The sequence below is a fragment of the Leucopleurus acutus genome, assembly GCF_964270905.1.
Source record: "Leucopleurus acutus genome assembly, chromosome: 6".
Taxonomy (NCBI): Eukaryota; Metazoa; Chordata; class Mammalia; order Artiodactyla; family Delphinidae; genus Leucopleurus; species Leucopleurus acutus.
Window position 1 is genome coordinate 88,972,200 of NC_139149.1, and position 23,204 is coordinate 88,995,403.

At 40.1% G+C, this 23,204-nt stretch overlaps 2 protein-coding genes across 2 annotated transcripts in view; one reads left to right on the forward strand and one right to left on the reverse strand.

Annotated features, from left to right (window-relative positions):
- Positions 1-5,391: 5,391 nt before the first annotated feature.
- The window catches only part of INO80D (INO80 complex subunit D), a gene marked incomplete at its 3' end in the record, with an annotated part of 60,428 nt that continues 42,615 nt past the window's right edge, over positions 5,392-23,204 (reverse strand). The window contains exons 6-11 of the mRNA XM_082840799.1: positions 22,836-23,060; positions 16,518-16,627; positions 14,974-15,107; positions 9,164-9,381; positions 7,917-8,074; positions 5,392-6,557 (exon numbers count right to left, since the gene is read on the reverse strand). Coding sequence (XP_082696925.1) covers positions 5,392-6,557; positions 7,917-8,074; positions 9,164-9,381; positions 14,974-15,107; positions 16,518-16,627; positions 22,836-23,060 — 2,011 coding nt within the window. The remainder of the gene's footprint in view (positions 6,558-7,916; positions 8,075-9,163; positions 9,382-14,973; positions 15,108-16,517; positions 16,628-22,835; positions 23,061-23,204) is intronic.
- On the forward strand, positions 21,261-21,767 carry LOC309963088 (large ribosomal subunit protein uL15-like). Its single transcript, XM_082841231.1, has one exon. The coding sequence runs from the start codon at positions 21,266-21,268 to the stop codon at positions 21,659-21,661; it is 396 nt and encodes a 131-aa protein (XP_082697357.1). The 5' UTR covers positions 21,261-21,265; the 3' UTR covers positions 21,662-21,767.

The window sequence follows — 23,204 nt, forward strand, 5'->3', positions numbered from 1 at the left end:
CAAGGGTAACTTTGGGTGCATATAGAGCTTACTTCAGTGGTCCCCAGCTTAAAAAAACAAACAAAAACCAAGTGAAAGAAGAAGATTCTATTACTCTTAGGCCAGGAGCAGTACAGATTGTGTGTGTGTGTGTGTGTGTGTGTGTGTGTGTGTGTGTGTGATTGTGTGTGTGTGTGTGTGTGTGTGTGTGTGTGTGTGTGATTGTGTGTGTGTGTGTGTGTGTGTGTGTGTGTGTGTGTGTGTGTGTGTACGTACGTACTTCAGTGCCGGGTCTCTAATAAGACTGTTTTTGGACTGAACTTCAGATCACCAAAACCCTGCCACTCAAAAGTAGCCAAACAGCCCCAAGATTTGGGAACCTGGGGTAAAAAAAGTCATTCCAAGTTTGCTCTCTTTTTTTCTCTCTGAAATGCCATGTTTCTTTTTATTTGCTCTGTATCACAGTGCAGAGAGGAAAGCTAACAAAAAATAAGAGCTGGAGTGAAAAGAGAATTTTTGCTATTTAGAAATAAGGCTAAGTTTGACCCACAATTTTCGCATTAATGACACCGGTCATTAGGAGAGACATAATTATTCATTTATGTTTTATGTTTTCTTTCCTAACTCACTGATTAGGAAAGAAGAAAATGCTTAACAGATATCCAACTATGTCCTTCACTGATATCTTATTACACATCTTTTGAAAGGTGGCATTTAAAAAATGCTACTTTATTCTACTGAACGTGGATTTCGGGTCCCTCCAGAATATGATATTGGAAAGCTTTATAAAGTTCAGAATATTAAGAAGTCATTACATTGTTTTACTTTTCTATAGAATGCCCATGAAAATTCAGTTGTTTTCAATGTATTGAGAGGAAAAAAAAAAAAATCTACGTTCTATCACATATATATTCCCACCCCCCCCCCCCACCCCATCCTCAAGAAATATATTTCTTGTCAGGAAAAAAATCCTTGGGGCGATGTAGGTGTCTGTGATGAAAGATCTGGTATGACTACATTTTCTTCCAGGGAATCCTTTAAATTGCCTCATTAAACTGCAGAGTTCTGTTGACCATTTAAAAGACCACTGTATTATTCTATATATACCAGATTAAAAACAGAATTTAACAGAATGTTAAAAGGCGGCTAAAAAGAAAAAGGATGAAGAAACTGGAAACGAGACACCTAAACAAAATTTAAAGGAATTTCTAACCCTATAAAACTTGAACTGGTTCGCCTGGTGGTGTTAACATCCTCGTCTTCTTGCGATACCATCCACAGCAATCTTTTGAACTAACGGGAAGAAAAGGCAACGTGCCCCACACAAGCACTGCCGACGAAGCTACCACCCGTCACCACCACTCCCCCCATGCAGGGGCACAGGAAGGACTGCAGGCAGGTATCAGTGAACTCACAGGATGGGTGTGACCTACATAGGCTCAAATTCTAGTGCCCAATGATAAAAGCCCAACGGTAAAGGTCAACAGAAATATAAATTTCTTCATGTAAGAAGCAAATTGTACAGCTAGGGCATCTGCATGTATCACGGACACTGTTTCCTTCCAAATCAAAGAACTGTCTTTGCCTCTGTGGATCATGATCACTGACTGAGAACGAGCTCTGATAAGGAAAAGCTTTAGTGTTAGTCGCAGAAAGTGATGATTCTTAACTTGCGGTTGAGAGGCTGGGCTTATTTAAGAAATAAATCTTATAAATAACTATTTGGCAAAGATAAGGTATTAGCTTTCGTTAGCCTTAAACCGCTCAAGACAATAAACTACAATTTTAAGGAAAAGAAAAACATTTTTTTCCAACTTTATCTCCATACCTACTATTTGCTTCTCATTAAATTATACTCTTTTCATGGAAGGACACTAGACACGCCGTACTGCCTGCCAACATGAAATTGCTCAGGAAGTCATTTATGAAGCAGTTCTATCTCACATGGTAGGTTACTAGAGAAAATAATCCTTTGCCATATAAGCTATGCGACGATAATTAGAAAATTTTTCCATTGCATAGTCTGTCACTTGGTGGGTTAAATGTAATTGCTATTTACTATTGCGAATTGTTAACTAACTACATAACCTACCCAGATGTGCAAATTGCTAAGCCATTTGTACAGAAGAAAAACAATGTCTTAAGTACTTTAATTAAAATAATACTAACAATTATGCAGAGGGTGCAAAGGAGAAAAACACATCTTTCCTTCGGATGCTACAGATCACAGCCAGTGAATATTATACGTTAGAATGGAATTCAGATTCTCAGAGCACAGAGTGTATCCATTAACTGCAGCAACTTTGTAAATTAAATCACATTAACACAATCTAACTGGCCTTTATAAATGGTCCCAAAGTACTGCAGAAACAGAGTGAACCTTCTTTGCCACTATTTCTCATGAGTTTAACACTAGAGTGAAAGCTAGTATCCACCTAATTAGATAGAACCTTATATAAAATTTGTTTTTGATTCCAGTATTGCCTTATTATAGAATAAGTGCTATTTTAAAAGACACTGATTTTCATATTTCTGGAGTAAAAGACACTTCATTCCTTTCTTTACATATTAATAGCCAACCTACTACTAATAGACTAGAATTGCTCCATTAGCTAAAAGAACAACATAACAGATACCTCTGGGTTCACAGATGTTCTTCTCTCTTCCAAAAAGGGACTCACAAGAAACAGCAAGAACAAACGAATCGCAAGCTCGGATATTTGTTTTGAAGTAGACGAAACGAGAAGAAAAATTTGTTTTTTTGCTAACTCCTCAAACCTACACTGGTACTTTCTACAGGTGCCCTTCCTTCAGCTATCATCGTGGGCATCTACACAAAAATGAATTTACTCAAAGTTTTTGGTGTGAAGCTGTAACTGGCAACATTCCTGATCATTTCATGCCTCCTTAGCAGAAAGCAGAAAAGGGCTTAAAAATGCACAGAAAACAGAAAATTGCAAACAATAAAATGTGCAACTTACTGCAAACTCAGTTTTGATAACTGAAGAATTTTAAGCAGCTACCACAAGGGACAAATAGCCAGAAAAATTCAGATCAACGTCCCATGACTTGCCCTTCACTGTCAAAGAAAGGCTGATGAGAAAGTCAATGTGTATGTACCACTTTTACCTCCATAAAAAAGAAAGTCAATGGGCTGCTCTGCTACAACCTTTAATTAGTACACAATGGAGACGGAATCAAATCACTGGGAATGGACAGTTATCTCGTGATGATTATAACGGGATGTGAAGAGTTTAGCAAACTAAATGACACTTTTGAGCAGAGGTAACTACTCATAATCATTTCATTACAGTACATTAAAATAAAAAAGCTTACTAACATAGGTTCACAGGTGAAAAATATTCAGATGATCTCTTCTCACCCTTCAGAATAGAAATTTACGGTGCTACCAAATATAATTTTGCTTTGTGACATAATTTTATAATTTAGACATTTCTCAATCTGCAAAAAAGGCAAAGCTATTAAAAAATAAATCTTCCAATCAATTACCATGATTAAAAAAAAAACTAAATATATTACAAACATATTTTTGGCCCACAAAAAGAAACTTCAATAAATACAAAATAGGGCATATAATGATTTCATACAGTCATGTGACATTTCCCCTCCATAATCTCAGGCACGTTTTATCTGCATAATGCCTGCTGATTACCATCATTCCTTTAAAAAGCAGAGAAAGGAAAGCTTTCAAAAGAAGGGACTGGTTAGAATTAGCACGGCATAAAGAGCACACATATAGGAAGTAGGAAAATACATCCAAATCTTTACCTATTGAAAAGGAATTAAGATCAAATATTCCCTGACAAATGAATTATTATATCCCATCATTAATAGATATGTTCTCTCTACTCATCTTAAAATATATATATGTAAATTAGACTAGACTCAGGTATAAATAGCCAATGGTATCTCAAGGGACAGTGAAACCTCTCAGCAAAAGCAGAGTACAGATGCCTTTAAAATCTAGTTCCACCCTTGGTCGGGGGGATCGGGGGTCGGGGAGAAGGCAGGTAAAAAGAAACCTCACATATTCATTTCATAGTCACCAACTTACTAAACTATCCAATGGGATTTTTAACCCTAAAGTTCTGGTACTTAAAAAAAAAAAAAAATTTCCCCAAACTTAAACCTAAATACTTAAATTATTTTAAAAGTACCAAAGGGTGGGTAAAATTTGTCTAATTTCCATATTCCGCTTTGAAAGAAACTTTAAAATGTGTATCCTTCAGATATTACACATCACTTCACAACTGGTACATTGATTCTACAAGTGTCTTTAACATTTTACAAATCTTACCAAAGAATCACTACTGTAAACATGAAAAATTCAAAAGCAAAAGATGGATCAAGGAGTTCACAGATCCCATCTTTCCAAACCTATCTGACCTATCCTGCTTTTCACATCAAAATATTTTAATTACATCTTGCGAATATATTCCATGGAAGAGGGATTTAGAAACAAATGCATGTCTAAAAAGGCAATATAACCAACCACCAGACCTCAGAATCGCAGCAACCCTGCAGTTCCTCCAGGCAAGCTTTTCATGACATCTGCAGGGCACTGACATGAATTCAGCTTTTTGTGTTCTGGGCTAACTTAGCAGAAAAGGGTTGTGCTATTCACGCCACCAGACCACCACCCTTCTCCATTCAGGAAAGTCAGTTAACTCAGTGGGAAAGAATGACCAACCTTATCAGGGCTGTGAGATGTGGGAAAGGAGAAGAGCCTTCTACTCATTAGGAAAGAAAAAAAAAAAAAACAATGGGACAGCTGCTTCCTGCCCTGCACAAAAACACACGCGTGGGTGCACACATACACACAGGCAGTTAAAAGACTAATTTTTTTCTTTTTAATTAAACATGATCACAATTAGGAATGGAATCCTGGCCTCATGTGATGTTTAGCAGTCGGTGCTAAGTCAGAGCCTTGATCTGCCTCTACACACCACTTGCCATCTCTTACACAGGAACTCAATGAATAGGCTCATTCCATTTAGAACCACCTATGTAAAGACCTGGTATTAGAATGGAAAGCATTGATCTGAATACTAGGAAATAGTAAAGGGCACTGGTAATCTGAGGTATCTTTCACTTCTAGGACTTGCTGCTAAAAGTCGATTCTATCCAGTCACTGTGCTGAGCCACTAAGGAAACCACTGGGGGAGAGTGGACCTGCCAGGAGGGAATGAGCACCAGTGCGAAGGAGCACATGTGAACACTGAAGCGAGGTCCACTGTGGGGTAACCTGCTTAACTGGAAAAGGGAGTTCTCCTCTAGTCCCCATCTGTTATTTTTAAAATCTTCTTTAGGAAAAGGGGAGAGGGGTGATAAAGAGGAAAACAAGATAGAAAACACCAGGTTCCCCACCTGCCTGCAAGCACACAGATACGCTCAGTTAGGGGAGGTAAAGGGAGAAGACGCATTATTGGTACTTGTAGCTGTGGCACCTGTCACTGTGAAGCCTGTGGGAGGCGCTATTGAGCTGTGGCTGGGCTGCAGGTCCTTGGGGATGCCACTGTGAGAACTCAGCTGGTGGCCGAAGGCTGCGCTGAACTGAGGGAGTTGCTGCTTGGGAGAGGTGGAGACCAGCAGTTCAGCAGAAGGCCCCATGCCACTGAAGCTGGTCTGCGGTAACCCCGGAAGCACACTGGAGCTGCTGGGGGTCACGGTGGCGAAGGCAGGCTGTGTGGTCTCTGAGTTCGAAGTGGTGGGTGGTGTGGATAGGGAAGTGGAAAGAAGATGTCCATCTGCGCCGAGAAGGTTGCTAAATGGAGAGGGATCTCCGAGGCTGACAGGGAGATTGCCCCAGTGAGTTCTGGGGTTTACGACTCCTCCAAGTGGCACCTCAAGTTGGGCTGGGAGCAAGTGCTGCGCCATGATGGGCATCTCTGCTGAAAAGGTAGCTGCCATGTTATCACCAGAGTAAGATGTTGTGTGGGGAGAGGTGATATGGTCGCTGTAGGGAGACGGCACGTGCTCACTGTCATAATGGCTTCCGTGGGGCGAGGAGTGTGAATGGTCACTGCTGTATTGCTGTCGTGAGGTGATTAGGTCATCTGCCTTGCTCAGCAGCTGGGCAGGATGCGGCCTCTGCGAGGCATGGCTGCCATCGTGAAGTCCATGAAACTGTCCTGGGAAGGCTCTCTCCCCAAGGGCACTCTGGCTGATCAGAGTGGCAGAAGTAAGGCCAACGTTGGCTGGGGCAGAGAACTGCCCCTGGATCTGCCCTGCCAGGGGTGTAGGTGGGTTAGACAAGGTAGCAGAACGGAGCAGGCTCTCATCCAGCTCTAGACTAGAAAAGTTGTCGTGGACTATACGCCCATTCAGCAGCTCCCCCAGGTCCGTGTTGACCTCTCGGCTCAAGGACTGAATTCCTGAAGCTCCAGTCCCTGTGGAGAACACCCCTATTCCTCTGTCTGACAACTCCTGGACGGGCACACCATCTGACTGGGTGAGCACCCCAATGGTACTCAGGCACTCAAGAGACGTCACGGCCTGCAAGGCCCGCTCAAGCTCCTCGGCCTCTTCGGTGGTGGGGAGGAGGTCCCCGTTCTTGCCTGAGTAAACGAGAGCCATCAACAGTCAGCAGAGCCTTCACCGCCCCAGACCACAAAAACCATACAGCGGAATTATGTGTAACAACATTCTAGTAAGGATCGGATGGGAAGGAAAAAAGCGAAATATTCAGCTGCAGGACAGGTGTGAGGGGTCAAGCTGTCCCGGAACCTGAATCACATCTTCAGTTCGTTTACAGCACTATCAAAATCCGTCTGAGCCAAGTGTTCAGTGCTTAGGAGTCTAAGCACTACCAATTTAAAACACGTGGTGACTATCTGATTTCACGTATGTTTTTACCCGAAGCTATATTAACGTCATTAAAACGGAAAACATGTCAGTCAGTTCAGATCTGAGACAAAAGGCTGTGTGGGAGGAGCCGCCTTTGCTCCTCTACTCTTGGGCTCTTCCAGCTGGAAGGGCAGCTGTGAAGCCTACGATACAGAACTCACGTGCATATCTCAGCGCAACACCAAGCACTCAGCTCACTTCATGGGTTACCTTTTGAAATGCTTTTGCGTTACTCTCTACTCTTCCCCTCTCATCCTTCTCCCATTTCTAAGTGATTTTCACAAAATGGAAGTCACAGGCCTCACTGATTTCATTTCCAATATAAATAACCCATTGTTAGGAACTTGACTAATCACCCCCAAAATATCCAGTTTTTAATAGTGAAAGAAACCTTCTAAGAGTAGAAAAGATTTCCCCTGAAAGCACTAGAGAATTGGCAGTATTAAGTCAACTTTGTTCTGGAAAAGTGCACTTCAATTGAAGTACATGGTGGGGTATTAAAATGAGGACAAGTTCTGAAAGGTTTCAATAAACTCAAATTTAAAATGTCTTTGTTCAAAAATAAACGAAGGGTGTATATGTATAACTGATTCACTTTGTTATAAAGCAGAAACTAACACACCATTGTGAAGCAATTATACTCCAATAAAGCTGTAAAAAAAATAAAATAAATAAAATAAAATAAACGAAGGTAGGTGCCTTCCCTGGCGGTCCAGTGGTTAGGACTTAGGGCTTTCACTGCCACTGCCCACATTCAATCCCTGGTCGGGGAACTAAGGTCCCGCGTGCTGCGCGGTGAGGCCAAAGATAATAAGTAAGTAAAGGAACAAAGTTATAAACGTAGCTCTCAAACCTACTGATCCACTAAGGCTAGGGTATCAGTCTAAAAACTGTACGTGCCTCACCTTCTAAAAAGAGTGAAACAGCTTTAGTGCTTTACCTTTCCTGTCTCTGGTGAAAGACGTTACACGTGAGGAGGGATACTCCAAACATATCTCAAAAAAGCTACCTCCCCCTTTAAAAGACTCATTTTAAAAACCAGTTTTCTCCAATCAAAACATTGACCATACCTTCAAAAAAATCAAAATCTTGTAAGTCATCAGGTAGCCGCGGCAGGACGTCTGAAAAGTCCTCCTGGTTCAATTCCAAGTCATGTGGAATGTCAGTGATCTCATTGGCAATGTCATCCGGCAGCTCATCAGCACTCAGCTCTGGCGTGGACGGGCTCCTGGGGAAGATGACACGATTGGCCCCGCCCCCCCACTTGACCTCCACATCAGTGTCCCCAAGACAAGTCTGTCGATGCAAAAACGGAAAATCCTAACTCAAAATGTCTCCCTTCCTACTCTAAGAGAAGAAAATCGGAAACCAAAACGACAGAACTCGCCGTATGCAGTTACACACTTCTGCAACGCTTACCCATGTATTAAGAGAAGACAACCATTTGGAGATACTATTTTTACTGCAAATTAGAATGAATGACAATTTGGTGCACTAGTAAAATGAATTACAATTTGGTATATCAAGTGTGTCTTAGTACTTTATAGTAGAATTTAAAATCTGGTCAAAATAATAATTAAAAAAAAGAAACAGGGCTTCCCTGGTGGCGCGCTGGTTAAGAACCCGCCTGTGCCAATGCAGGGAACACACGTTCGAGCCCTGGTCCGGGAAGATGCCACATGCCGCGAGGCAACTAAGCCTGGGCGCCACAGCTACTGAGCCTGCGCTCTAGAGCCCGTGCTTCGCGACAAGAGAAGCCACCGCAATGAGAAGCTCACGCACCGCGACAAAGAGTAGCCCCCGCTCGCCGCAACTAGAGAAAGCCCGCGTGAAGCAACGAAGACCCAACGCAGCCAAAATAAATAAATGATGAATGAATGGATGAATGAATGAATGAATAAATAAATAAATTTAAAAAAATGAAACAGATAAAACTGGGATGTTTAGCTGAAACAGAAGCCTCATTCATCTGGTCAAAATGCTTATTACCCCTGACAAAATTAATAACGCATCAGATTTCTGATGGAATATTTCTGTTGGAACATATATGGAATTTCTGTTGAAACAGAAAAATCTGAGAGTAGTCAATTAAATTCCCAATATCAGCATTTGCTCTCTTGGTTATCAAAAGCTTTACTTCAGATCTAACCCCATCAGATATTTTGTAAAAAATCATATTGAAAACTACAAGGTCTAGGCTTATGTACCAAATGGTTCCTTTAGCCTACTTCCAACACTAGAAAAGTAAACGAAGCCAGATGTTCTGAGAACAATCAGAACACGTAAAGCAGACGTAAACTCTGGCGCCACCACTGACCGGATGTGAGAGGCCTCCACTGGCAGTGAGACGCTGGTGGGCATGCTGAGGTTCCCCTGAGGAACTGCAGGGGGAATGGGCTTTTGGGGTCGACGAGGTCCACGCCTTCTCTTCTTCTTGTGTTTTTTGGTAAGTGCAGGAGGCTTGGTTTTTTTCCTGGGTTTCCTCTGCTGCTGGTGCTGAACTTTACGGGAGCTATCTCCTCTCAAGAAATTATCCTTTGGAATGAATAAATGGGTATTTTTAAACTGAGATTATTTGGGAAAAACCAAACAGCTATCTGAAAAAAATACTTATATCTCTTAAAATTCTATATAGTGCCTAAAACTATGTATAACGATAATTAAATGAATAAGAAATTCATTTTAAAATTTGATTCAAATCAATTCAATATATACATATAGCTCATCCCACATTTACAGGCACTGTCATAGGTGCTGTAGTATAAAAAATTGAATAAAATTTGATTTGTGCTCTCAAAGAACTTAGTCTCCCGTGGGAAAAACATGACTACAAGGATACATAAATACAGTAGAAAAAACTGGGCAATAATGATATAAACACCTTCTAAGGGTACACAAAAGGAAAATCCTTTACTTGTAGTTAATGTGAGATTAAAGGATAAACAGGATTTTAAGTTGTTGGGATAAGGGGGAAGATCATTCTAGGCTAAAGGAAATGGCACAAACAGACAAAAAGGACAGCAAAGGGCTTCCCTGGTGGCGCAGTGGTTGAGAGTCCGCCTGCCGATGCGGGGGACGCGGGTTCGTGCCCCGGTCCGGGAGGATCCCACATGCCGCGGAGTGGCTGGGCCGGTGAGCCATGGCCGCTGGGCCTGCGCGTCCGGAGCCTGTGCTCCGCAGCGGGAGGGGCCGTAGCAGTGGGAGGCCCGCGTACCGCAAAAAAAAAAAAAAAAAAAAAAGGACAGCAAATAATTGGGTATGACTATTGCTCGGGGTATAATGGAGGACAAAATATAAAAGTAGCCTGTAAAGAAGTCTGGAACCAGATCCTGTATGACTTTGAATACTCTGTTAAGGATTTTAAACTTTATTTTATAGGCAATGGGGAATGAGTTTTGATGACAGGAGTACATGTTTTAAAAGGATTAACTATCCTGCTAGCAACGTAAAGGGATAAAGAGAAGAGGCAAGTGAGTGGAGGAAGGAGTTCCAATCAGAGGGCTATTTCAACGAGACTGATAAATAGCTGAGGGCAAAGTGAGCAGGAATGGAAAAGCGCCGGCCTGTTGAGAGAGAATTCTCAAGATGTGACAGATCCTTGGATGTGGTGAGGATGTGGGGAATATAAAATTCTCAAATGTGTCCAGGATTTCTAGCTGAGGTGATTGTTAGGGGATAATGCCATTAGTTGGGATACAGAACACAGCAGAATAAACAGAATCAGGAAAAAAGTTATGGAATTCAGTTGGCCTCAGATAGAGTTTGAGACGAGAAGACGTCCAGGGAGGCAGGAGAAAACCGTATCTGGTGCACAGGAAGGAAGACAGGGATGGAGATGGAGACCTGGAAATCTTGACACAGTACAAGTCCTTCAAATAATTTATAGGGACCAGGGAGACATGGTAAAGAGAGAAGACAATGGGCACACAGCTTTATAAAACTGTTGCAATTAAGTGAGGAGGCAAAGGAAGAAGAACCAGGAAGGAATAGAAATCTGCACTACAACTAGCTTTCTTCAGCTAAGTACCCTTAAATCTGAAGACCCAGATGCACATTTTACTCTCTCTACAATCGGAAAGCATTTTACAATGACGGCATATTATTCCTGCCGTCAGCCAGGTGATGGTCATTACAGTTGGTGCTGCCTACATGTTCAAAGTTGGTCATAGCTCTTTGTACTGTCACTGTTTGAATGAAGGTATATGCATTGTTGGTTTTACATGCAGAGGAAAAACTGCTGTGTATGCAGAAAGGCACAAAAAGTGGCAGTGTGTAAAACTGTTACTGGTGAAGCAAATATTCATTATTGAAGAACTGACCACAATACCCCCCACCCACCTTTTTATTGCAAAGCCACAACCAAAGGAAAAAGGAAAATAATCCACAAAGTGGACAAAGCTGTGTTATAGTAGATGTATGTAGAAAATACTGCCTTTCACACACCAAGAATTAGCTGAAACCAGGAGTGCTATAGAAGATAAAAATATCTATGTCTATCTATCTAAGACTAAAAAATCTATTTTGGTAAGTATAAAATAAAAATTTTAAGTGATAAGAAATGCACTGTGCAACATTTTTTCCTTCTTGGTGGTATATAAAACAATCGTGGTTTTTACGATTGATGTCACCTTTGAGTTGATGAACTCAGTAATAACTCTTATAATCAAATACATAAAAAGACCTGAAGACTAATAATTATCACTAACATCAAACAAATTCAAAGCAAGAATAAAATTAAGCATAAATTCAGGAAATCTAAAAGATGTTTAATCCCAGACAAATACTTGAATCCAAACACAATTACAGACTCAAAATTCACAAATTTAGAAAACAACAAAAAAGAGGCTGCTTCCCAGCCTCTGTAATTCCTTTTGGTTCAACACGTGACGTCTACTTTTTTTATGCCCACTATGTAACTGAATAAATAGTGAATAAGCAGCTACCAGTACCCACCAGGTGCTGGCATCCATTCCAGGATTTCCCTCTAGGACCAGTGTGAACCTTGAGCAGGAGGGAGGAAGAGAGCTCTAGCCAAGAATATACTAATCCTACTGGCTCTGCTTCTGGGCTTCTGTCTTACTCTCAGGCTTATGCTGTGTAGCCACGCAACGTGTTTGGTAAGGTGCCAGCTCCTCCACACAGAAGTGCCCATGACTGAGACCCTGCCTGGCCCTTGGTGTTCCCTTACTTAGCTCCTCCAAAGAACACCTGTGTCCTAGAGGCTTTCCTAAAGCCAAGTGTTCATGTACCTACACTACTTACAAACACTGTTCACTCCCAGCATTCTCACTGTCCCATTCTACTTCTATGCAGGACAACGCATTTAGTAACTTACCATCTGTTGTATGGTCTCATACCTGTTGAATACCATGTTCTGTCTGCCAGCCTGGACCTCGGGCAGCTCTAGCCTCTTCTACCAATGGCTGTCCTATCAAGTGGCTGAGTCTAGTTCAGAATCTCACCCCTATCCCCCACAAGCCATGTGCCTAACCGATAATTTATTCAACCATTACTTATGGAGCATCTTTGTTCCAAGCACTGGGGATATAGTAGCATTGAACAAAAAAATGTTCCTGCCTTTGTGAAGTTTACATTCTAGTCGGGGGATTCAGACAATAAACAAACTAATGAATACATAATGTTAGGCAAATATAAATGTTAGGAAGAAAAATAAGGTAGAGTACAAGGATAAAAAGTAGCAGGGTAGAGGGGAGGCAGAACTGACACTTGATCAGAAACCTGAATGAAATGAAGGAGTGAGACATGGAGAATCTGGGGTAAGAACACTCCAGGAAAAGAGAAAAACAAGCAGAAAGTCCCTGAGGTGGGAGCATACTTAGAGTGTTTAAGAAAGAGCAAGAAGGCCAATGTTGCTGGAGCTGTGGAAGTGAGGAGAGGGTATAAGACGAAGCTGGAGCGGTTGCCAGGGCCAGATCAGGAAGTGCCTCATAGGCATGGTAAGAATTTCAGATTGGATTCTAGATGCGATGGGAAGCCACTGGAAAGTTTTGATCAGGGAACTAAAATGATCAGATGTATATTCTAAAAGGCCTGCTCTAAAGGCTACATACTGAATGATTCCATTTAGAAGACATTCTGGAAAATGTAAAATTATACGGACAGAAACAGATCAGTGGGGATAGAAAAGGGCTGACTACAAAGGGCAACACTAGAGACTTTTGGGGGGTGATGGAATGATTCTGTATCTTGATTATGTATCTGTATGCATGTCAAAATTCATAGTACTGTACACTAAAAAGAGTGAACTTTACTATATGTAAATTCAAAGACAGTGGGACCCACATCATAGTCTACCCTGGCTGATCTGTGAGCAACACATCCGGGCACAGGAGGCGTGGCAGGAAGAAGGGAGACTAATTAGGAGGCTATTACAATAATGCAGGCAAAGATGATGGTAGCCAAGGCTAAAATGGTAGCAGCGAAGTTGGTAAAATGTGTGTGAATTCAAGATATAGTCTGAAAGTAGAGCCATGAGATTTGCACAGTTTTTATCAGCCAGTGTTAGTCTCTCACTGGGGGACGGATGGAATACAAGTGTTTGCTCTACTCTTATGTAATTTTAAACTTAAAAATAGCTCAAACTAGGGCTTCCCTGGTGGCGCAGTGGTTGGGAGTCCGTCTGCCGATGCAGGGGACACAGGTTCGTGTCCCGGTCCGGGAAGATCCCACATGCAGCAGAGCGGCTGTGCCCGTGAGCCATGGCCGCTGAGCCTGCGCGCCCGGAGCCTGTGCATCCGGAGCCTGTGCTCCGCAACGGGAGAGGCCACAACAGTGAGAGGCCCGCGTACCGCAAAAAAAAAAAACAACAACAATAACAAAAAAAAGATATGGAAGTCATTCTTTAACCGTGATAACACCTCAATAAGCTAACAAAAGTGTCTATATTTTAAATGTTTTAAAATTAAAATGGGAAAGTAATTATTCAATATTTGTATACATAGTTCAGTATACAACTTTTCAAAACATATGGTCCATAAAGGAAATCTAGAAAACAAAACAGGTTCTTAGAGAAGAAGCCAGTAAACTTCATACACGGCTACTGAGGTCTAGAAAGGATGACTCATTAGTCCATGTTACACATATAGCTAGTGGCAAAGCCAGGACCACAGTGTTACACTACTAAGTCCTGTCCAATGGCCACTTGGTTACCCTGATGCATCCCTGCAAACTAAAATATGCTCATAGCAGGTAAGAGTTGTCTTATTCAATTTTTTAATATATAGGTACCTAGCACAATACCTTGCAAATAGCAGAACAACTCAGTAAGTGTCTGATGGGTGAAATGCATTTATTTTAAGTGATTATATAATTCAGGTAGTTCACTAATTCAGACTTTTCTCTCCAAATTATTCTGAATTAATTAGGGCTTACGCTACCAGCATTAACTAAAGCAATAATTAAGTCCAATGGAATTATAATAAGGGTTGGCTTTTGGCTGAAATTTCATCAAATATCCAAGACATTCGCAGAATTATATATAAGAAAAGCAAAATCCTAGAGAAATGGAGCAAAGAAAGATCTTGGGAAATCTGCCTATGTATAAAAAAATGTATCTTGAGAAGAGAAGTATAGACTAGCTACAGATAATAAACAAAATGACCACATCTAACTAACTACTAAATACTTTCTAGAACAGTGTTTTCTTTCAGTGAGGGTATAAAATTAATTCAATCAGTTATGACCAGCATTTCTTTTTCTTTTTTTTAGTGAAATAGAAGAGACTACAAAATATGAGGTCCTAAACGAGTATTGTTTTACAAAACTCATTTCAGTGATTTACATACACATATAGTTTGTACTAAGTCATAAAATATTTCCTACTCTGGACAGCTATCAAAACTTTGAAAGCCTCAAGCTATTATATATAGGATGGATAAACAAGTTCCTACTGTACAGCACAGGGAACTGCATTCAATATCCTGTGAAAACCATAATGAAAAAGAATATGAAAAAGAGCATGTATATACATATATGTATAACTGAGTCACTTTGCTCTACAGAAGAAATTAACACAACATAGTAAATCAACTATACTTCAATACAATATAAAATATATATATATGAACTTTGAAATCCTCTGTTGCAGAAAATAAAATTTGAACTTACCATTTTTTTGGCATGTTCTTCACACAGAGGTGTCTGGTGTGTAATGTCAAAAACGGGCACAGAGCACTGCTGTCCATCTGCAAACTTGGCCGTGCAACTTGAGAAGAGTTGCTGAGAGCGGTTCAAGAGGATATCTGGGTTTTTTTTAAGTTAGGAATAAAATACACTCAAACCATTTAATTTTTCGAGCTCTACATAAAATTTGTTTCTTCCCTAACTTGTGCTTAGTAAGTATAAATTTTATTATCTATAAAAGCTAAAGAACCAACCCAACTACTTATAATAGAAAAATGATAATAGTTATCTTTATTTCTCAGAATATACTTCTGAAGGAGTCTATTTTGCTAATGAGCTTCTAACATGAGTCTCCCATTGTGATTTATGGCCATTGTGATTTCTGTTATTTAGACAAGCAGGGTCATTTCCTTCCTAACACACTGACTCCTAAAAGTTCCACTATGATGATTAAAAACAAACAAACAAAAAACTTTCTTTTAAGGAAAATTTCTGCCTAAGATACTCATCAAGAATAAATATTTAAAGATATAATTACAGAAAACTTGACTATCCAAATTTGAATTTTTCATTTCACACTTCCAACACCAAACTCAAACTTATAACTTATGAAAAATTACTTTTAAATCAAAATTGTACTGTTAAAATTGGAACATCAGCTTTTTATCATCATCATTTTTAAGCATCTGTACTTTTAGCCAGCCACTAACTACATTTCCATAGATTTACATTTTATCTATTAAGGAAATACCTTTCATTTTTCCTTTATGCTTTTACGGTTAAGGCTATTTAGAAAGCCTTTACTGCATAGAAACTACTGCTGAAAAAGCTGAGAAAATACAACACCAAGAACAGAAAGGAAAGCAAAAATCAGATAGATAGCAAAGAAGAGTAATTGCAACTATATAAGTTTTTAAAATGCCACTCAACTTCAAATGTTTAATAAAAGTGAAAGTAATAAGATTTCATAACCAGTCTGAAGCTCCTTAACATAGGTTTTCCTCAAGCATATCCTGTCTTAAGATATATTCTTTCCTAGTCAGTGATGTTTGTTATCTTTCATCTCAAATCAGCACCATATTCTATAAAAATAGCAAATTAATCCCATACCAAAAAGTGTACTGTAAAACTGCATAACTTTCTTGGAAGACTAAAAACAGTTTTTGAATAATGGGATTTGACTTTCCCATCAATGAGTGTCATGGTTGCCTCATACAAACTACCTAGAACCACTGGAAGGACCAGAATCCTATTAACAAAATTTATTTAAGTGACAGCCACTGGAAAAACCTACTACTTGCTGTCAGCTATGCTCATTTTGATATGATTCTTGAATACAGAGTCACAATGATATAAGCAGAAAAAAACTATTCAGAGGACACCAAGAAAATCAGAAGTAATATAAAAATTATTTTCAATTATTACAGTTATGATTTCAAAAGCCATTCATCACTTGGCCTGAGAATGAAATATATCACCCCAATGAATTAGTACTTTTCAACGCACACTTGATTTAGTTAAGAGGATACGTTGGAAACAATGTCTGGTGAATGGAAGGGCTTTGTTGGTGCACTGTTCACCCTTCACGGTCCCACTGCATGCTGCTGGCTCCACCTCCTTCAACTTGGTCCGGCTTATGCTAAGGAACAAAAGCCACAAAACTGATTTTTAAAAATGGTTTAAAAATCCAGGGCAATTATTTAAATAATGTTACTACTCTGTAACACCCACATTTTTAACTACCTACATTCATTATTTAAATGCAAATATGGGGGCTTCCCTGGTGGCGCAGTGGTTAAGAATCCGCCTGCCAATGCAGGGGACACGGGTTCGAGCCCTGGACTGGGAAGATCCCACGTGCCGCAGAGCAACTAAGCCCGTGTACCACAACTACGGAGCCTGTGAGCCACACTACTGAGCCCCTGTGCCACAACTACTGAAGCCCGTGCGCCTAGAGCCCGTGCTCCACAACAAGAGAAGCCACCGCAGTGAGAAGCCCGCGCACCGCAACAAAGAGTAGCCCCCACTTGACGCAACTAGAGAAAGCCCACGTGCAGCAACGAAGACCCAACACAGCCATAAATAAATAAATAAATTTATTTTTTAAAAATGCAAATATGAATTACAATGACCAGTTCCAATACTTTTCCAACCTACTGACAAAACAAATATTACATTATAATTGGTCTCAGCTATGTCTATCTGTTTTTGTTTTTTTGCTTTTTTAAGTGATATTTTGGTTCCTTTTACTTTACAAAGAGGCAGTAGAGAATAGTGATGAAGACCATAGACTAGATCAGAAAGACCTGGTTCTGAATCTCCGCTCTACCTCTTATTAGCTCTGTGACCTTGGGCAAGTTACTTAGCCTTGCTTAAGCCTCAATTTCCTCACCTGTAAAGTGGAGATAAGAGTACTTCTAGTCGACAGGCAAGCACGAAAAGACATAACACACCTAAAACACTTACCACATACAGTATATAGTATGGTAAATAGATAGTAAAGAGTCAATGGTTGTTAGCCACCACTATCATCATCATTTTTTTTTCAGTTTATTTTTTTTAACATCTTTATTGGAGTATAATTGCTTTATAATGGTGTGTTAGTTTCTGCTGTATAACAAAGTGAATCAGCTATATGTATATATATCTCCATATCCCCTCCCTCTTGCGTCTCCCTCCCACCCTCCCATTCCCACCCCTCTAGGTGGTCACAAAGCACTGAGCTGATCTCCCTGTGCTATGCACCTGCTTTCCACTAGCCATCTATTTTACATTTGGTAGTGTATATATGTCAATGCTACTCTCTCACTTCATCCCAGTTTACCCTTCCCCCTCCCTGTGTCCTCAATCCATTCTTTACATCTGCGTCTTTATTCCTGTCCTGCCTCGTCAAGCTGCTAAACAATACAGCTGCAGAAAACTTAACCTAATACATGAGGAATGGGATACAGAACAGAAAGCTACGCAGTGAAGAATCTCCTTTCCACCCTCATCTTGATTTGCTAGTTCCCACTCGCTCTATAATAAGTATTCTTTTTTTAAAGGAACTCCTTTATTTATTTATTTATTTTTGGCTGTGTTGGGTCTTCGTTTCTGTGCAAGGGCTTTCTCTAGTTGCGGCGAGCGGGGGCCACTCTTCATCGCGGTGCGCGCACCTCTCACTGTCGCGGCCTCTCTTGTTGCGGAGCACAGGCTCCAGACGCGCAGGCTCAGTAATTGTGGCTCACGGGCCTAGTTGCTCCGCGACATGTGGGATCCTCCCAGACCAGGGCTCGAACCCGTGTCCCCTGCATTGGCAGCAGATTCTCAACCACTACGCCACCAGGGAAGCCCAGTATTCGTTTTATTAGTTTGTGATCCTTCCATAGTTTTATACAAACATAAAAAAAATTTAAAAATAAACAATATTTAAATTCTTGAAAGTATCAATATAAAAACTATGCTATCTATGTAATTCTATAAAGCGTCACAAACTATTAGGCCTTTACACATGCCTGAGCATGGAAAAAGAATCTACTTAATGCACTGAGTCACAAGTCAGGCATCAAAAATAAAGAAATATTTTGAATTGTTTGTTTCTAATATCTTTCTAAGGATTTAAGTGGAATGATTTACACTAATTAGAGAAGGTCATATAGAATAAGTTACATATGAACTTATTACATAAAATCTAAATAAAAGAATATTTTCATTATAATTGTAACTTTCATATAAACAGTAAATGCAAATACATGCTTCCAGGTGCTGCCACAGAAGTTGCTTCAATTAAGAATTCTGCAAGGGCTTCCCTGGTGGCGCAGTGGTTGAGAGTCCGCCTGCCCATGCAGAGGACGCGGGTTCGTGCCCTGGTCCAGGAAGATCCCACATGCTGCGGAGCGGCTGGGCCCGTGAGCCACGGCCGCTGAGCCTCCGCGTCCAGAGCCTGTGCTCCGCAACGGGAGAGGCCACAGCAGTGAGAGGCCCGCATACCGCAAAAAAAAAAAAAAAAAAAGAGTTCTGCAAGATTTGTCAGATCACAAGAGTGAGGAACTAGGTCATTAAACCCTGTAAAAAGAATACACACTTTCAAAAAAAACGAAGCTTTACTAATTTGGCAGCTAAGCCTAATTTCTCTTGGTCTAGATTTAAATAGAAGGTACCTCTCTATTTTGAATGGATAATTTTCATTGAACAGTTTAATAATTTGCTCAGCCAGCTACCAGGCCTAGTGTTACAACACGACCCTCACTTTCTTTACCCTAAACTTCAAAGTAAACCATTGGTTTCATTTTTTAAAAATCACCATTATGTTCCAACTCACCAATCTTTCTCTTAAAATAAACCCAAAGTCAGAATTTCAATATCCCCATGGATAATTAAGGTAAAAATGCCTGCTGTGATGTTAGATATATTTTATTATCCAAATAATCCCAACAAAACAAAGGTTTTGATGTTGTTAATATGAAAATATCTATGACGGGCTTCCCATTTGTATGCTCTACTGGATACCCCATTGAAAAGGAAGTTTTCACACAACCAACACTATCTCTCTGCAGGATTGTGGGTTACAAGATACTGAGATTTGGGTTTACATACTTTAAGCTATTTCAATGACTTGTTCCACATATTCACCAATAAATATGACAAAGTTACTATATAAAGAACATTTTAATGTTGTTCAGTTTATATCTAAACTATATTTAAAGAATACCTATTAGAAGGTAGTCACTATAGTTTTAATTTCTAAAATATTTAGTGACTTCCCTGGTGGCGCAGTGGTTAAGAATCTGCCTGCCAATGCAGGGGACTTGGGTCCAATCCCTGGTCTGGGAAGATCCCACGTGCTGCAGAACAACTAAGCCCGTGCGCCACAACTACTGAGCCTGTGCTCTAGAGTCCACAGCCACAACTACTGAGCCGGCGTGCTGCAACTACTGAAGCCTGCATGCCTAGAGCCCGTGCTCTGCAACAAGAGAAGCCACAGCAATAAGAAGCCCACACACCACAACGAAGAGTAGCCCCCGCTCCCTGCAACTAGAGAAAGCCCGCGCACAGCAACAGAGCCAAAAATCAATAAATTTATAAGTAAATAAATAAATGAAATATTTAACGGCGGGACTTCCTTGGCAGTCCAGTGGTTAAGGCTCCGTGCTTCCACTGCAGGGGGCGTGGGTTCGATACCAGGGAACTAAGATTCTGCATGCCGTGCAGCACAGCCAAAAAATTTTTAAAGAAATAAAATTTTAAAAATTTAAAAATAAAATAAAATAAAAATGAAATATTTAACAGCAAACTTTTAAATGTCTTTTGTGGAACTAGGTCTTTGAGAACAAAATATATTAAACACAGAGGACATTATTCAACTGACAGCTGATTTCTGCAAACCTAAAATATATGTAATGTAAAGCAGTTAGTTTTAATCACCAAGGAATGATTATGGCACACTGTCATATGATTATCAGTGATGCACTGAGCAATAAACTTTTTACTAATCATGGGAGACATAACCAAATGACATCACATAAATCTGAGAACTATAATCAAGTTCATCTTGGTGTTTGTTTTGTAATACTTAGTTATCATGAAATTTTCTTAAAAACATCACTAAGGGTGGTTTGGGAGATGTTCTGAAAAGGAAGCAGTCGATTCTGCCAGTTAAAAATCATAGGCAAATACAGTTTCCACACAAACAGCAAATTGTCCCAAGCTCACAGTATAGTCTCTTTCATCTCTGACAGGGTCATTATAATATACGAGACCCGATACATACAATGGTCTACATCTAGATTGTTTTATGTTGGACAAAACTCAAATTTCTACTGAAATTATACTCTTGGAAGCATTATATAATATAAATGTTAGATACCATTATTTTAAAACCGATGTCAAACTGAGTGAGTTCTTTCAATAAACAGAGAATAGACCTTCACTTGTTCAATTCTATTCATTCATTCATCAACACTGGAGATTAAAAACAAAATATACATTGTTCCTGCCCTCATAGAAACCACTGTCTAGCATGACAGACAGACATTAATATAAGTATAAATTCAACAGTGAAGCAGAGTACAGAGCACAACAGCATATATATCAGGGGGACCCAACACAGTCAGTGGAATCTGGGAATGCTTCTCTGAGAAAGGCAAGTCTCTGAGTAAGAAGTATGCTAAGATGTTCTAAGATGATCTAAGATGTTCTATGATGTAAGCTAAGATGTTCTATGACAGACACTACCTCCACTACGGGGGACTGGGAGCTCTTAAGAGTGAGGGAAGCTTTTTTCGTCTCGGCCGCCGACATGCCATCCCGACTAAGGAAGACCCGGAAACTTAGGGGCCACGTGAGCCACGGCCATGGCCTCATCGGCAAACACCGGAAGCACCTGGGAGGCCGCGGTAATGCTGGTGGCATGCATCACCACAGGATCAACCTCGACAAACATCACGCAGGATACTTTGGGAAAGTTGGTATGAGACATTACCACTTAAAGGGGAACCAGAGCTTCTGCCCAACTGTCAACCTTGATAAATTGTGGACCTTGGTCAGCGAGCAGACACGGGTAAATGCCGCCAAGAGCAGGAATGGAGCTGCCCCTGTCACTGACGCGGTGCGATCGGGTTACTACAAAGTTCCGGGGAAGGGACAGCTCCCAAAGCAGCCTGTCATCGTGAAGGCCAAATTCTGCAGCAGATGAGCTGAGGAGAAGATTAAGGGTGTCGGTGGGGCTTGTGTCCTGGTAGCTTGAAGCCACATGATGGGAGATTCATTAAATGATAACAAGTGCTTTTCCAAAAAAAAAACAGTGAGGGGAAATACTGCAGGCTGCAACCACTATGGAGGTATATTAGATATACATACACAGTTTCAAACAACTTAAATATGCCAAGAAGCAGAAAAATCTTAAGGGCATAGTATTTTTTGAGATACCCAACTGAAAAATAGGTTATTTTTTTTACAGCAAATATAATGAAAACCAAATTACACAAAATGAAATTTCAAAAATTATATAGCTATGTAAGGAATATGATCAATAGCTACAAAGCAAAGGTTAATTTTTAGTTTTCTGCTTTTTTCCTCAAATGACTCATGCATGATCACTATAGAAAAATTAAAATACACAGACTACAAATTTTTTTTAACTTTATCAATAATCCCACCATCTAGAGATAACCACTGGTAATATTTAGGTATATAAACCCCGAAATGTTTTATCTATATAATGTTTATTTGCGCATGTGCGCACGCGCGCACACACAGAGAAAGACTAGAAGGAGACAGAATCAAAATGTTCACAGTGCTTGGTCTGTTTTGTGAATGTTGACATTATGGTGATTTTCTGCCTTTTTCTATATTTTTCAAATTTTCACAATAAGCAAGTACCTTCATTATAAACAGAAGGGATTCCCCCCCCAAAGAAATCCAATGTAATAAAACATTTTGAATACATGATATATGGGATTATGTAGATATTAACAGAAAATACAATGGAAAGAAAATTTTAAAATAATATAAGTAAAAAACATACAATACCACTTTTGTGGCTTAAAAAAAACTAAATATTACTTTTAAATAACACAAAATTTCTAAGCATTGTATTTTTTTAAAGACAGGTAACATTCTCAAATCCTCTACTGAATAAATTCTAATCAAACTCCAGCAAAATTATCGTAATACTTTAATTTTACTGTCACCTCATGGCAGGATTATTCTGCCATCACAGAACTTTGAGCAACAAAACCAAAATACAATGCTTAAATATTTCAAGATAATATGCCCACCACTCATTGTGTCTCGACTATCCTCTCAAAAATTAGAGAAAACAGACTGAGGTGAGTTCTTAGAAAGAGGTGGTAGTGTGAGGCTCTAACCTGGTCCGACTGCATGCAGCTCTCTGTAGCTCCTGGATCAACTGGCCAGTACATTCTGGCTCTCTACTGGCCGCCTGCAGCAAAGCTTTCCTAAACGTGTGCCGGCATTTCTTTTGACGAGATTCTGCCCGCTCCAGGCGGCAGAGGTGCTTATATTTCTGCTGAAAGTAAGTGCAAAGTTGGGTCACCCTGGAGCTCCTACTCTCTGTATCATCATCATCCGACCTAGAGTGCAGGGAGAGAAGCAGAAAACTTGATTACACGTTAGGCTCATTTTAAAAAGGGGAAAAGCAGATGAAGAAGGGGGGCTGGATGCACAGGCCTGAAACTTGTGGCATGTGAGCACACATTTAACAAAATTAGAGGAAG

Excerpts from the sequence above, each read along its gene's own strand:
- LOC309963088 (XM_082841231.1), top strand. The coding sequence starts at position 21,266 with ATGCCATCCCGACTAAGGAAGACCCGGAAACTTAGGGGCCACGTGAGC.